The sequence below is a fragment of the Phacochoerus africanus genome, chromosome 3, assembly GCF_016906955.1.
Source record: "Phacochoerus africanus isolate WHEZ1 chromosome 3, ROS_Pafr_v1, whole genome shotgun sequence".
Classification (NCBI taxonomy): Eukaryota; Metazoa; Chordata; class Mammalia; order Artiodactyla; family Suidae; genus Phacochoerus; species Phacochoerus africanus.
Window position 1 is genome coordinate 190326975 of NC_062546.1, and position 16079 is coordinate 190343053.

Consider the following 16079-nt stretch of genomic DNA (forward strand, 5'->3'; position numbering starts at 1 on the left):
TGGATCCCACTCAGGTAACTTGTGTTGAGTAGGCAAGGCTGATTGATTCGCTTAAATCTGCGTTTTTGTGGAGAGCTGAGCATAGAAACATAGCTAAGTTTTGCTTTGCTTACTGGTGCTTAGCGTGAGCAACTCTGTCTTGGGCCTAATCTAGTTATTTTAACACGTATTTTTGCCTTTGAAATAATACTACCACACCTTGCAGGCTTTGCCTTCAGACTGTTCTACTTACTGTAATTCTTTTTCGTTGTAGTCATCTGTCCCCTTATTCCTTACATAGTGGAGTATCAGGTCTACTAATAACCTATCATTATTCTTTTAGTCTTTTGAACACCACAGCCTTTCAGTTTCTTGACCTCCTGTCCTTAAATGATCTCATAGTCCAGTCTGCCTCTGCTACCTTTCCCCTTCCCCCATTATTGCAATCTAGGCATCCCCATGATCAATAACTACATGCCCTCAACAACCTCCATTTCAGACATTCTACTCAGATCATTCATTACCTCCTATGGTTCTAAGACTCCCTTTAGTGCCTTAACTCCAGCAGTTCTATAACCCGAGCTAGGATCTAATTCCTTTGATATGATCTCCTTTCCACAAACGCTTTCCCTTCTCCTGGCCTTCCTTTCTCAACTTAAAATTCCCTGATCAGTCGTTATACTCACTCCCTTGCAAATAGTCTTTCCTCCCTCTCCCCGGTTTTGTTCTGATGCTAGCCTGATAAAATCCCATCCTTGGTTAATTCAGCGCTCTGCCTGATCAATGTTGTGTTCTGTCAGCTGACCTTGGCTGAGAAGCACACAACTGACTTGATTAGTCTCACTTCATATCCACGACTACTACCCTTTTGAGCTACTAGGTGATCCTGCTCTGACGCCTATTCCATTCATTCTCCTGTTGTCCTAAATGACTATGTCATACTTTCTCCTTAATTTTTTAAAATATTTTTCTCCCTCTCAGTGATTTTTTGCTTTCTGTTACTCTGATAGAGAAGCACCACAAGAGGCTCTTCCACCAGCTCCCGTTACCACTTCTACCCACCCACATGCATTTGCATCCCTGTTGCTGTAAGACCAACTTTTCCATTTTGGTACCAACATCTCAGCCACTCTCCTTCCTACCCAAAGATGTGACTCCTCTGCACACAGGCCTTTGATATCTACAGTACAGGTTTTGCATCCACGGAAATGGAGAGTTGACAGTACTGCATTGTTATATGTAGAGGATTGGAGCATCTGAGTGGGGTCCTAGAACCTGTCCCCAAGGATTCTGAGAAATGACTGTAATTCTTTCCTTTCCTCTTTTGGGTCATAGCCATAAGGATGCAGAGAAGCTGCGTTGTCTCATTTTTTATTTTGTATCTATTTATTTATTTTTTTTGTCTTTTTTTTTTTTTTTTTTTTACTATTTCTTGGGCCACTTCCGCGGCATATGGAGATTCCCAGGCTAGGGGTCGAATCAGAGCCGTAGCCACCAGCCTACGCCAGAGCCACAGCAACGTGGGATTCGAGCCGCGTCTGCAACCTACACCACAGCTCACGGCAACGCCAGATCGTTAACCCACTGAGCAAGGGCAGGGACCGAACGCGCAACCTCATGGTTCCTCGTCGGATTCTTTAACCACTGCGCCACATCGGGAACTCCATGTCTCATTTTTTAAAACAAAAGGATTTGCTTTGACCTGTCCTATTAATTCATTTCCCCATTCCTCTTTAGAGCTCTCTTCCTATTCTTTTATTTTATTTTATTTTATTTTAAGGGCTGCACTCATGGCAATATGGATGTTCCCAGACTAAGGGTCCAATTGGAGCTACAGCTGCTGGCCTTCGCCACAGCTACAGCCACAGCCACACAGGATCCGAGCTGCCTCTGCGGGCTACACCACAGCTTATGGCTATGCTGGTTCCTTAACCCACTGAGTGAGGCCAGGGATCACACCTGCATCCTCATGGATCCTAGTTGGGTTTGTTACTGCTGAGCCATGACAAGAAACTTCTCTCTTCCTATTCTTGAACTCTCTCCATTTGGGCTTTGATCTTTAACCACAGTTTTTTTCAAGGTTAACAGTGACCTTCACATCCTCAAATCCAATATCTAAGTCTCAGTACTCACTTTTTTTTATTTTTAAAAATTGTAGTAAAATATACATAATAAAATTTACTGTTGTAATCTTTTTTTTTTTTTTTGCTTTTCCAACTTTATTTAGAAAAACAAATCCAGGTCCCAGTGACCCCACGCCCTCCCCCACCCTGTAATCATCTTTAAATGTATAGTTTATTGGCAGTAAGTATGTTCATATTGTTATGCAACCATCACGATCGGCCATCTCCAGAATTTTTGCATCTTTCCCAACTCTGTACCCATTAAACAAACACAGAAGCGTTCTCACAGTGGTGGTGGTCTGCCAGGCCCTTCAAGATCTGGCCACATTCTCACTGTATCCTCTTCAATCTCATCCTTCCACTGTCCCTCTTCCTCCATTGGCTCAGCTGGTGTGCTCTTCTCCCAGGTATCCAGGTGACTGTCTACTCATAACATCTGAGATGCCTTGTCTTACTACTTTATGAAGCAGCAACCTTTTCTCCCCCAGTTTCATCTCCTTTAACCTGCTTTGTCTCGATAGCTCCTGTTACTTCTTTTTCTTTGAATTAAAATTTTTTCTTAATTTAAATATTATTCATTTATAATGTTAGTTTCAGGTGTACAGTAAAGCAGTTCGGTTTTACACACGCACACACACGTACACACACACATTTTAGGTTCTTTTCCCTTATAGGTTATCACAAAATATTGACTAGTTCCCTCTGCTATACAGTAGGTCCTTATTGGTGTGCCTGTTACCTCTTCATTTAGTTATTTATTATGTATTTAGTTATATTTTGTTAATGACTATGACTGCATCCTCTGGAACAGTTCTGGGTATGAAGTCTATTCAGTATATGTTTGGCAAATAAATGAGTGATTGAATCCTTGTTCATATATGCTTAAGAAGCACTTGTTTTTCTGTAGACTAGAGTTCTGAGTGTGAGATTGCAAAAGGTGTGTATGTGTTAAATATTGCTGGCTTCAGTATACTCTGGATATTGTAGTATTTTATGCATTTATGAAACTATTGGATGAAAATTAGCATGGCTTCATTCTAGCCTTGATTACAAGTTAAATAGAACATATTGTCTGTATGTATTATCCTGCATTTCCTCTTTTTTGGCTTCTCTGTACATATTTGCTCCGTTTTCCATTGTTTGATATATTTTTTTTAATTTATGGGAGTTCTTTGTACATTTTGTGGTATTTTTCTAAATCTTATTTTTCTTTTGATTTTTTTAAACAATTGTGTCTCATCATACAGAAATGCTAAATCTTTAAAATTTATATGGAAATAATCTGTAAGAATTGTTAAGAAAATTTTGAAAAATATGGCTGATAAGGGTCTTACCTGATATTTAAAGCAGTAGTTCTCAAACATTAGTGTATATTAAAATCACATGGTTGCTGTTTAAAACTGAGTCTGCCAGTAGTTTTCAGTTTGTAGGTGCTGAGAAGATAAGGGGTAGGGGGAAGAGACATGTCTGAGGAATCTTCTTTTTAAATATTTCCTAAAGTAATTATGATTGGTCCATGGATCACAGTTGAAGAAACATTGCTGTAAATCTACTATCTTCGGTAGAGGATGGTATTAGCAAACCAGTAGACAGATGGATCCAAGAAATGGAACAGTGTCCAGAAATGGATCCAAGTGTGAATGAGAACTTACTATTGATGATGACATTTTGGTTAATTGATAGAAGGATAGTTTATTTAATAAATAGTTCAGACAGTTCATCTAGAAAGAAGACGTTAGTTTTCTCCCTTACACAGTGAAGAAAATAAACTTCATGTTGATTAAAGATCTAAATATAAAGATTATGCAGATAATAGAAAAAATGTAAGGTACTGGATGAGGCCTTTTTAAACTAGATTGGAAACCTAGAAGATGTGAAGGAAAAGATTAACAGATTTAATGGTTCAAGTTTACTTTCTGAAAGGTGATACTCATATTCCCAAAAGTGGCAACTGGTACCTATGACTAATTACCTAGTGTAGACAAAGTCACCTGCTGTATTGGTAAATAAGCCATCAGCCACTGTAGCTGCCTCGACTGTGCACCCTGAAGGGGATTCAGGATAGAAGGAAAATGAAATTCTGGCCATGGATGGGTAAGGTGCATATCAAAGGAATGATTTCAGTGGGCCCAGACACTTGCATCTTCCCATATATAGAAAAGTGCTAATAAACTCATTAACTCGAGCTATTTGTTTTTTCTTTAATAAGCAGAAATCTTTTGATGTTCAACTACCTTCCCCCACCCTCCTTCAAAACCCCTATATATCCTGGCTCCTCACATACCTCTTTGGAACAGACCTTCAGAGCTATCTGAGAGTCTGTCCTCTGGGCTTAAGTCCTCAGTATGTCCACTGAGTAAAACATAATTCTAAACTTTTCAGCTGTGCAACTTTTCCATTGACACTAGTCTGCGTTTGCGATAGCAGTTGGCTAGTTTTGTTACTTTACCTAGTTTATCTGAAACACTTTGGAAAAATTAAATGTCTTAATTGCATGTGGCTAATACATCTAGGCTGTGTTTGACATTGCTTGGCTCTGACCTGCTTTTGCTTTCACGACACTGCCCTCCCAGTTCTCCTCCTTTATTGGTCTTTTCCAGTGGGATTTTCCTTCTCTCAGTCTTGGCATTGGTTTGCTTCCAAAAGTTTTCTGTCCTTGAACTTGATCTTGGAGATTTCCTTTGTGGCCTCTTTGGGCAGCTCTGACCCCTCTTAACTTTGACAGTGTATTTGGATGACTCACAGACATCTTAAACCCATGCTTTTCAAGACTTGTATTCATCTCCTTTCCACCAATCATCCAACCGCTGACTGACCTTTTCGTTGTTTATGTTTCTGTCTTTGGTCTCCCAGTTGAAGGCACCAAAACTATTTTCCCTCCTTTCACTGCCTCTACTCTTAATTTGCAACTCTATTCTGATTAGGATTCAGATATAGTACCACTTGCACTATATTAAGCAGAAACGATTTCAGTGGTTGGGAAGGCTGGAGGAATAGCTGCTACCCCTTGCCACCCTCTGGGCAGTCAGGAGCCAGGAATCCCAACTGTTGGCTTCATGCCATACCCACCATAGCCTCCTGATGTGGGGGTAAAGGATCATTTATTTTTTTTGTCTTTTTGTCATTTCTTGGGCCGCTCCCCCGCGGCATGTGGAGGTTCCCAGGCTAGGGGTTGAATTGCAGCTGTAGCCACCAGCCTATGCCAGAGCCACAGCAACGCTGGATCCAAGCCGCGTCTGGGACCTACACCACAGCTCACGGCAACTAACCCACTGAGCAAGGGCGGGGATCGAACCTGTAACCTCATGGTTCCCAGTCGGATTCGTTAACCACTGCACCATGATGGGAACTCCTGGTAAAGGATTACTTATCTTTTATGTAATTTCCTTCCCTCCAATTTCTGCTGCCTTCAGGTATCCTCTACATATAGTTATTGTCTAAAACTGTGTGTTTGCATACATTGGAATGCAAACCCAAGTTCCCTCCTCAGCACCAAAGGCTACAACAATTTGATCTTTAAAATTTGGGACCTTTAATACCCTGCCCTCATCTCATCCCTATGCTGCTCTACTGGGTAGCTGGTGATTTCCTGAACACCTGTTGCTTTTGGTGCTAGTTCAAGTGCTATGGTATCATCTATTCAAAGTCTCCATTCCTCTGCCCTGCCTACCTCCAGACTTTTAAAAGCATAATAAATTGCTGTTTGGTCCAAGAGAACTTCTCAGAAAAGCAGAACTAGCCTCTACCATTTACTCTTCTCTTCCTGAAACACTGTGTATACTCAGTGATTAGTACTTACTAAGTTTTATAGTTTTGGCTCTTATATTTAGGCCTGTGACCCATTTTAAGTTAATTTTTTTCTGTATGGTGAAAGGGGTGCATTTTCATTGTTTTATGTGTAGATATCCAGTTGTTCCAGCATCATTTTTGAGTGTGTGTGTGTTTTTTTTTTTTTTTTTCCATAGGGCCGCTTCCTGCAGCATATGGAGGTTCCCAGGCTAGGGGTCTTATCGGAGCTGTAGCTGCCGGCCTACACCAGAGCCACAGCAACACCAGATCTGAGCCGCATCTGTGACCTACACCACAGCTCACGGCAATGCCGGATCCTTAACCCACTGAGCAAGGCCAGGGACCGAACCCGCAACCTCATGGTTCCTAGTCGGATTTGTTAACCGCTGTGCCATGACAGGAACTCCATCATTTGTTGAAAAGACTATTTTTTTCCCTATTTAATTTTTTGGCCATTTTGTTAAAAGTTGGTTGTCCATACAGGAAGGTGTATTTCTGGACTCTCAATTTTATTCCATTGATCTATATGTCCTTTTGCTAGTTAACACACTATCTTGATTACTACTGCTTTCTAATAAGTTTTGAAATTGAGATGTATTAGCCTTTCAACTTTGTTCTTTTTTGAGATTTTTGTTCTTTTTAAAAAGTTTTGGCTGTTCTAGCTACCTTGAATGTCCCTGTGAATTTTAGGATCAGCTTACAAAATTCCACATAAAAGTCAGCAGAGACTTTGATATTGATTGTGTCGAATCTATACATCAGTTTGAGGAATGTTGCCATTTTAACAATATTAAGCCTTAGAATCCATAAATTGATGTTTTCTATTTACTTAGGTCTTAAATATCTTTAAACAATATTTTATGGTTTTCATATTACACATTTTTCACTTCCTGTTATTATCTAACCTAAATATTTTTGAAAGTGTGGTAAATACAATTCTTACCTTCATTTTCTGATTATCCATGGCTAGTGTGTGGGAATACAATTGATTTTTGTATATTCATATTCTATTTGGCAACCTTTGCCGAACTCTTTGTTCTGTTAGTCTTTCAGTGGATGGTTTCTTTAGGAGTGTCTGTATTAGTCAAGTCTGTGGGTAAAGGTATTTTTTAAAATCATGATTTTTTTAGTTCAAAATACAAATATGCAGAATTAAATTTCGGAGTACTTGGTGAGTTAACATCATTCTCCTGGGCTATTAAGGGTCATCTCTTCTTTAAGCTCTGATGTCCTGGAAGTAGCAGGACCATTGTTTTTTTTTTTTTTGTGCTGTCTTTCTGTACAGAAACCTCCAGCCTTTTCTGGCTGAAATCTAGATTCTCTGGGCTCATCCTCCAGGGTACCACACAGTACATTGTCTAGAGAAGAGCTTGGAGTGGTGGACAGAGCCCAGAGACCAGTTGGGTATCTTGGCTTCTCACCAGCCCTGTGTAGGCAAATTTGGAGGTGTTTCTTATCGTGTGAAGTTTCAGAGTTTGTGTTTGTGTAAACTGGGCATTTTATATATTTAGATATTTAGCAGCTCTGAATATTAATTACTCCCCCCACACACACCTTCTTGTATTGTTTTCTTGTTTGTTTTAGTGACTTAGCTGGCCTGTTTTGGAGTTTACTTTTTCTGCAGTGTGTATCCTCTGATGGTAGTCCTTTGAGGGAACAGCCTTGGGACCCACACAGTTACTTCGAAGTGCCCTCTTCAGCGGATGACAGCTTGACGTTAGTAGAGCTCTTGAACGGTCTCCCTGATCTGCCTCTGTTGGCACCACATCCCGCAAGCACTCTCCGCTGATAGCTAGCCAATTGTTTTATTGTTTTGAACAAAGCCCTGGGGCATAAATTGCCGGACAGTGTGATCCAGTTAAATTAGATGTGGCCTACATGGGGATTGTATTTGAGGCCAGTCTTTCAGCTGCCCTGGCTCTAGGAGGTTTCTTCCTAGTGTCTCTTTCCCCGACTCCACTGAACTTCTCTTGATATGTTCTTTTGTTTGTTTCTCTCCTGGAACTGCCAGCCTCATCTTAGTCACCAGAAGTCTCCATTGTTTCCCAAAGTGCCATTAGGCTTGAATTTCTCCATTCTCAGTTCCAACTAAGGTTAGACCTCTTAGGGGTTGCTTAGGGGTTCTCTGTTCTTACAGCCTCCTTCTCTGGCCTGTGGAGAACATCTGAGTTGGGTCCTGGGTTGTGGATGTAGCCACAGGTCTCGGGAGCACCTCTCCCTGAATCTACCTTAGGAACTAAGGTGCCTAGTTTCTTGGCCTGCTGCATTTGTGATAGAGCTTCTGCCTGTGAGTGGGGACTGGCGGAAAGAAGGGATTCCTCAGGTATCTTGGCTATACTTTCCTGGCATAGAATTTCTATAGCATGGAGATGATAAATGCTAGAAGTCATAGTCCTTCTATGGATTTGGAGCTGGGTGCAGTAATCAGTAGTTTGCTTCTGTCTTGTTTCTTCAAAAATGCTGTTATTCCTTACCTACCGTACAAAGGCTGTTTCCTCTGCCTAGTGCTCTTCTCCTGCACTCTCCCTCTTCCTCTAGGTCTCAGCTCATATCTCACTGGCCAGAGTGTCTCTCCAGCCCTGCCCAGTCACTTAGCATTTCCCTATGGTGTTTGTTTTCCCTGTAGAGTTTATCACTGTGACATGCATACATGGATGGATTTGTCTGCCTCTCCCAAGGAAGGTATAGTTTGCGAGAGAGAAGAGACTGTTATAGTCCCTGTACTTAGAGTACTGTCTTAACGCATAGTAGATTCTCAGTACATCTGACAAATGCATCGTGTAAAATGACCAAAGGTTACTACCGTCTTGCTTCAAAATTTAACCTGCCTAAATTGAAAAATATCTAGAATTACAATGGAAAGAGAATTTGTCTTGTTTGCCAACTCTAATTGCTCACCACTTGAAGTAAAGAATGGGTTTTCCTGGAAAAGAAAGCGGTGCTGATTTAGCAGTGGCTGTGAGAGCCATGAGGGAGGAGAACGTGGCCTGTGTGCAAAGTGTTTGCCGTCCCCAATGGAATGGGACCCTGAAGGACAGGAAATGGGTGCGCGGTTGGTCTCCATCTGATGTAGGTCTTCTAGCTGCTTCCTCCTCACCGCTGGGAAGTATTTTTTGATACTGGGTGTTAGATTGGAAAAGCCACCTGTTTTCAGAATGATGTGGAAACTTTTCTGTGGAAATCCCATTGTTAATCAGTAGGGCACAAATGAGTGTCCTACAAATACAGGAGTGGCCAGGACATTGCTGGCGGCCAGTATACTAGCTGCTGCTTATTGGGAAAAAATTGTCTGCCTATCTAATATAAAGACCTTTTCTTTTAAAGTTATTTAAGAATGGTTTTTGACTAATAAACTTTCTTTCTCTTCCTTCTAGATTCTTACAGAAATCTGTTAATTCTACTTTTTGAGCACTATGAATAACCACGTATCTTCAAAACCATCTACAATGAAGCTAAAACACACCATCAATCCCATTCTTTTGTATTTCATACATTTTATAATATCACTTTATACTATTTTAACATACATTCCATATTATTTTTTATCTGAGTCAAGGCAAGAAAAATCAAACCGAATTAAAGCAAAGCCTGTAAATTCAAAACCTGAGTCTGCATACAGATCTGTTAACAGCTTGGATGGTTTGGCTTCAGTATTATACCCTGGATGTGATACGCTAGATAAAGTTTTTATGCATGCAAAAAACAAATTCAAGGACAAGAGTCTTTTGGGAACACGTGAAGTTTTAAATGAGGAAGATGAAGTGCAGCCAAATGGAAAAATTTTTAAAAAGGTAACGTGATCTTTCATTGCCTTTGAGTTCCCTCTGAATAAAATGTATGCTTAGAAATGGTGGCAGAGGGCAAGCATGACCTGCTTCTGCTGGAATTTGCTGATGTAGGAGGAGAAACCGTAGAAGGAGACTAGGCTCTGCACTAACCTCTTTCTGTGACTCCAGCATGGATTTGTTCCAGATTTTACAGAGATACTGAGATCACCCTCTAGTGTGGGCTACTTCTGTACCTGACTGTCTTCCAGGACTTGGAATAGAATGTTTGGGCACTTTGGCATTTGCAGCTATATTCCCTGGTAGATCTAGAAGCACATGTGTATGCTTGAGATTGCTGTGGGTTCTGGGGTGTGGCTTGCTTTTTCTGATTGTCATTTGGGTTCTGTTGGATGCTTACTATCTTGGTACTTTGGTTATGGCATATGCATGGTTTTTAAAGAACTTGTAAAAATAAATCTATAAAAACTTGCCATTGTTGGTTTGAAACAGAGGATAAGACATCCTTAGAGGAGGGGTAGCATAGTGGTTAAGAGCCTGGACTCTAGAAGCAGGCTATGGGTTTGAATCTTCGCTTTGCCACTTCCTAGCTGTGTGACTTTGGAAAAGCTGCTTAACAATTTTGCCTCAGTTTCTTTATCTGTAACATGGAGGTAATGATCATTGCTGACACTTATTAGCATTCCTTATGAACCAGGCTGTTTTAAGAGCTTTACCTCTATCACCTTGTTTAAGATTTACAGTAGACCAGCCGGTTAGTGTTATTAGGACCACCCCCCCCCCCACCAAGACAGTAACACGAGTGAGGCGCAGATAGAACATCTGACATGCCCAAGGGCATTATAGCTGGCAGGTAGTGAAGCTGGGACTAGAACTCAGGGTTAAACTAATCCCAACTTGGAGTTGTTGAGAGGATTAATAGTGAGAGAGTATGTATGTGTATGTTCTACACAAGTGTGTGTAGAATAATTTGTGGCATCTAGTCTAGACGCTTTAGCTTTTATTATCTTGGGCGTTTAGTGGGCAGAGTCATATGAGTGAATATAAAGAGTTACATCATGGAGTCGCGTAGCACTGTGAAGGATAAGTATAGAAATGGCATGAAAATGCTGTTCATGAACTTGGGTACATCCCTTTCTTATAAACTGTTCTTGAAGCTCTGCTTGGTGAAAATTGAAGATAAAGATTTTTTTAGAGGTAGGTAGATCATCTGTGGTTAATTGATAATTTGGTTAGGTTTTAGGTTTAAACGTGTTTAGGCAAAGTTGTTTTTTCCTATCCTTTTTTTTCCCTGACTACATCCTGACCCCAGTTGCCTTTTTCCTGTCAGTCATGAGGGAACTCTCACATCTTGGAGGAGAGTCCGGATAATTACAGCTATGGAGTGAAATGCTCAGATTCCTTTCTGTTACTGCAGGGCGAATGTGTGCGTGTGTGGTGGGGCGGTGAGTGTGAGGTTGTTTAACTTCATGGTCTATTAATTTAGCCACTTGCCGTACAAATTCCAGTCACCATCTTCTAAACATAAAGCATATGGCAAGCAAGTTAATGTCAGTAACTCAGAAATTAAAAACATTATTTTAACTCTTGACAACAGAATCTGTATGTGTTCCTGACCTTCAACTAGAAGGATGCTTTAATCTTGTTTTACCGGTTCAGACATGAATAGTGTCCCCTTACATTACAGTCTGAAGATGATTTGAGTAAATTTTGTGGTCACTCTACTTGTAAGACGTGTTTCCTCTTTCTTTTGCTGACTTAGTTTTGCCTCACTTACGTGATTTTTTTTTTTTTTTTGTCTTTTGCCCTTTCTAGGGCTGCTTCCCGTGGCATATGGAGGTTCCCAGGCTAGGGGTGGAATCGGAGCTGTAGACAGGTCTACACCAGAGCCACAGCAACGCGGGATCTGAGCCACATCTGCGACCGCTACACCACAGCTCACCGCAACGCCGGATCTTTAACCCACTGAGCAAGGTCAGGGATTGAACCTGCAACCTCATGGTTCCTAGTTGGATTCGTTAACTACTGCACCATGACAGGAATGCCAAATGATTTTTTTTTTTTTTTCCTATATTAACTTAAGATCTAGCTGGGGTTAGTTAATAGTACATCCCGAGAAATGGAAGTCATGTAGTTAAGCATGTTTTTACTGTTCTTTAGCCTATAGGTGATAATTTGAAAAATGCTGTCATAATGCTGTCTGATTTTTGTCACATTTAGTTGCTACTTTTTATGGTAGCACCCTTGATTCTGTCTTTGAGAGATTGGGTAGTTAATAAAAGGTGCTGAAAACACTACATTTTTTGGTGCTAAAGTTTTCCACTGCTCTACCTTTTTTTCTATGCTCCTCATATCTAAAGTACATATTCATTTTTGTCTTTTGACAATCCCTACTGCTATTTGAATTCAAAGATTGGGTTCTCTTACTATTAATGAAAGCATATGTAGCAGAAATCCTATTTTAGCAGGAAGCTTAATTTTTCCCACATGTATTACATGCATTTTATGGAGCTAGCTGTCTTTCAGTCATTGAGTACTCATAGCAACAGTCTAGTTCCCAAGTATCTAAAAAGGAGGAAATTAGGGTGAATATGCAGTTTCTTCTTAATTCAGGTATCGGTATAATTAGGACAACATAAAATCCTATAGCTAACATAATTGTTCTTTAAATGTGACCTGATAACACAGTGGACAAATGGAAAGTCTGTTGTGTGTCCATGTTGTGTGTGTGTGTGTGTGTGTGTGTAAGTGTATGTGGCTCTTTCCTCCCTGTCCTGACCATGGTGCCCTTTTATTCAGTATTTATTCAATAGAAAAGTATTTGAGCACCAATGGAAAAGTTAGAAGCTGAGAAAAAGTTCAGTTACAGTCTTTTCTGTCTGTGCTACATCACCCCAGATACCATTGACATTTGCCATCAAATTCGCATTTGTGATTCATTGAACTTTTTTCAGAAGTCTGTATTAACTCTGGTCTAGAAAACACATTATATTTTTCTTGTTTGAAATTAGATTCATTGGGAAAGTAAAACTTTTAGGTTTTGTGTATCATAAATGAAGCACATATTTCCTGTTAGCCTTACTTAAGAAGAAAGGGTACCATACCACTGGTTACCTAAGACTTCGGTTTCACTTGGCCTCCACTGCAACTGTACAGCGCTCTGCAGACTCGGGGGTGGAGGGGTCAGGGGGCACCTCCACTGCGTGTCAAAACAAGCTAGGCTTCCCCCCTCCTCTTGGTTTCTTACTTACATGCATTGTTACTGCAGCAGTAGCAGCACCTGCTATGGAAAATAGTGTTAAGGGGACCTTTTATGACCTGCACTTGGTTGTCAGAGGGGAGTTGCTTAGGCGGTGTGGCCTTAGCCCAGAGTACTGTCTGAGAGTGGGACACAGACATATTTTTGATGGAGTGTATCTTCTTGTAATAGTTTCCATATTTGAAGATAATCTTATATTGGAAAAGAAAACTAATGATTAGGAACATCTAAAAGTTTTCTCTCTGTTTTGGGGGACTGAGCTTTGGAGATTAACCCTGGAATGTGTCTGGTATGGTTCAAACAAAGATACTCAGATCTTTTTTTCAAATCAGTGGACTCTGAAGCTTTGTTTCCATATTATCCTAAGAGTCTTGTTTTATGCGCCCAAGGGAAGATAAGTGGCAGAAAAGAGAGTAATGATGATTCTGCTGTAATTTTATGTCCACAATAGCATGACCATCGGCTTCACCAAGATGGGTCCCTCTAGGGGCACAAGTAGAAAAACAGATGGCAAAGAAGCAGAGGCTGCTCTGTTCTTGAGGCTTGACAAGCTTTTCCAAGACTATTGTGCCATCATTTTAAGTTTCATATGGTTTATAAAACTAAGAAGCATATAGGACATATGTCAGTAGCTCCTGAATCCAGCCTTCTCAGTAGCAAATGCTTGTACTGTCTTTTGAAATGAAGAACAATGAAATGATTGGTTTCTAGAACATCTTTAGAATAAATGTACCTGAAATAGAATAAAGTTGCAAATAATAAAAGTAATTTTGTGAAACAGAAAACATAGACCAGCTCAAAGATTTAGTGATGTAATTACCAGAGATAGCTTATGTTTTTTTCTTAGGTATTTTACACACATTAGCGAGAAGAAAATAGAAGAAATTATGCAATCGTAGTGCTTAAAGATTTCACTATGACATTCTCTCTAAATTGATTGAGAGTAGAAATACTTATTTCTCTCCTCAGAAGTTGACTTAACTTCTTTTTCCTCTTACTTATTACCCACTTTTGTGGTGTTTCTTTCTAGATTTATGTTTTTATCCTATCTGCATGTGTGATGACATTCATTTTTTGGCACATTAGGACATTTACAAGATTAATTGGCCAATCTTTTTGGCCAGAATTTGTGGTGTGGTTATTATATTAATGCTCTCCCCAGCCAGAACTCTTGGTTTTTCTTTCCACACTTCTTCCTCTCCCTGCCATTCCCCTGTTAGTTAAGGGCACCATTGTGTACCAGTGGCTCAAGTCAAAAAAATAAGGAGTCTGATTCCCTTTTATTTTATGGCCTTTTTTATGACCTATGCTGCAGCTGCAGCAACGCCAGATAATTTTAACCCATTGCACCAGTTTTTTTGGTTTGTTTTTTTGTTTTTAATAAACAGGCCTTCTGCTTCCACTCTTTGCCTGTACTATAATTCACTTAAACACAGCAGTTGAAAGGATCTTTTACAACTGTTAATCAGGCCACCTTACCTGCCCAGTAACAGCCTATCTTCTTTCCATAGTTGCAATTAAAACATTGTGATTTAGTACTTAGATTCTGCAAAGAGTCTACCTGGGCTCATATTCTAATCCATCACTTAATAGCTGTGGGATTTTGAGTAAGTTACACTTATTTGCACTATGCCTCGGTATTCTCATCTGTAAAATAGGGATAATAGTCACTATCAATTATCGTGAGTTACTTGCAGTGTACCTAGTACACAGTAAACAGTAGTAAATCGTCAGTGTCATTCCTTTTCCTGACTCTTCGGACAGCCGAACTTATTTATGTCTTGTGAGTCACTGGTAATATTTAAGGGGTGGTAGCAAAGGGTGTATGTGATTAAAAATGGTCTTCAGAACAAAAGAAGCCATGGGGGTTAAGTGATCAGGTGGACATGAACTTTTTTGTTGATTTTTTAGGGCTGCACCCTAGGCATATGGAAGTTCCTGAGCTTGGGGTCGAATCTGAGCTACAGCTAAGATGGGAACTGCAGATGTAGACTTTTTAAACAAAGCAGTCTTTTTAAAAATGAGGCTGCTCCGGGAGTTCCTCTCATTGCTCAGAGGAAACGAATCTGATTACCATCCATGAGGATGAAGGTTGAATCCCTGGCTTCGCTCAGTGGGTTAAGGATCTGGCATTGCTGTGAGCTGTGGTATAGGTTGCAGACACAGCTTGGATTTGGCATTGCTGTGGCTGTGGCTACAGTTCTGTTTTGACCCCTAGCCTGGGAACCTCCATAGGCCTTGGGTGTGGCCCTAAAAAGACCAAAAAAAGAGGCTGCTGGGAAGTTCTCTTGTGGTGCAGTGGGTTAAAAATTCAGGGCTACCGCTGCTGCAGCACAGGTTATAGCTGTGTCACAGGTTCAGTTCCTGGCCTGGGAACTTCTGCATGGCACAGGCCCCAAAAATGAGGCTGCTGGAGGAGGGGTTGAAAATTCCAGGCTCACAGTGAATTGAGATTGTTTTGTTAATCGGTCCATTCCACACATTTAGCAAATAATTGCTGAGTGCCTACCTCTGTGCTAGGTACTGAGCTAGGCACTAGGAGACAGTAATGAATAAAACACACAGATTAGATTACCCCTCTCTGAATCTTGTATTTGTATGGAAGGAAGAGAGACGATAAATAGTAAATTGACAGATTTAATAACCATTGTGAAGAAATAAAGCTGATTGGAGATGAGGGATAGCCACTCTGGGTAAGTGATGGCTTAAGTGCAGGCTTGAAGGACATGGAGGAGCCAGCTTCGCAAAAATTTGGTTAACAAACGCTCTCTGCAGTGGGACAGGGTTGTGCAGCGGGAGGGTGATATTTGGGTAGAGAGAAGATTTCAAATAGCCATTTCAGTGGGTGAGAACATGAATGTATATACCAGAGAAGCTTAGTAGGATTGCTGGCTGGTGAGATCTGTGGTCCTGGATTTAATAAGGTCGGTGTTCTTCAGCAGCGTTCAACAGTATAGGCAGAGAATAAATGCATGTGTTAAATCTGAGAGTGGGCTGACCATAGGGACAAAGTTAGGATTAGAAACCTTTTCTCGCACAAACCATATATAATTGTGCGGTAGATAGGGGTCCCTTAAATGTAATCTTTATGGGAAAGATCACTGCTAGAAAGTCCAGTGTTTTTTAAAGAAGTAACTGAGATTC

At 40.5% G+C, this 16079-nt stretch overlaps 1 protein-coding gene across 3 annotated transcripts in view; it reads left to right on the forward strand.

The window, feature by feature from the left end:
- ACSL3 (acyl-CoA synthetase long chain family member 3) overlaps window positions 1-16079 on the forward strand; it is a 74034-nt gene that overhangs the window by 31086 nt on the left and 26869 nt on the right. For all 3 annotated transcript variants that reach the window (XM_047773629.1, XM_047773628.1, XM_047773630.1), the window contains one exon: window positions 9266-9682. In XM_047773629.1, coding sequence (XP_047629585.1) covers window positions 9305-9682 — 378 coding nt within the window. In that variant the 5' untranslated portion in view covers window positions 9266-9304. The remainder of the gene's footprint in view (window positions 1-9265; window positions 9683-16079) is intronic.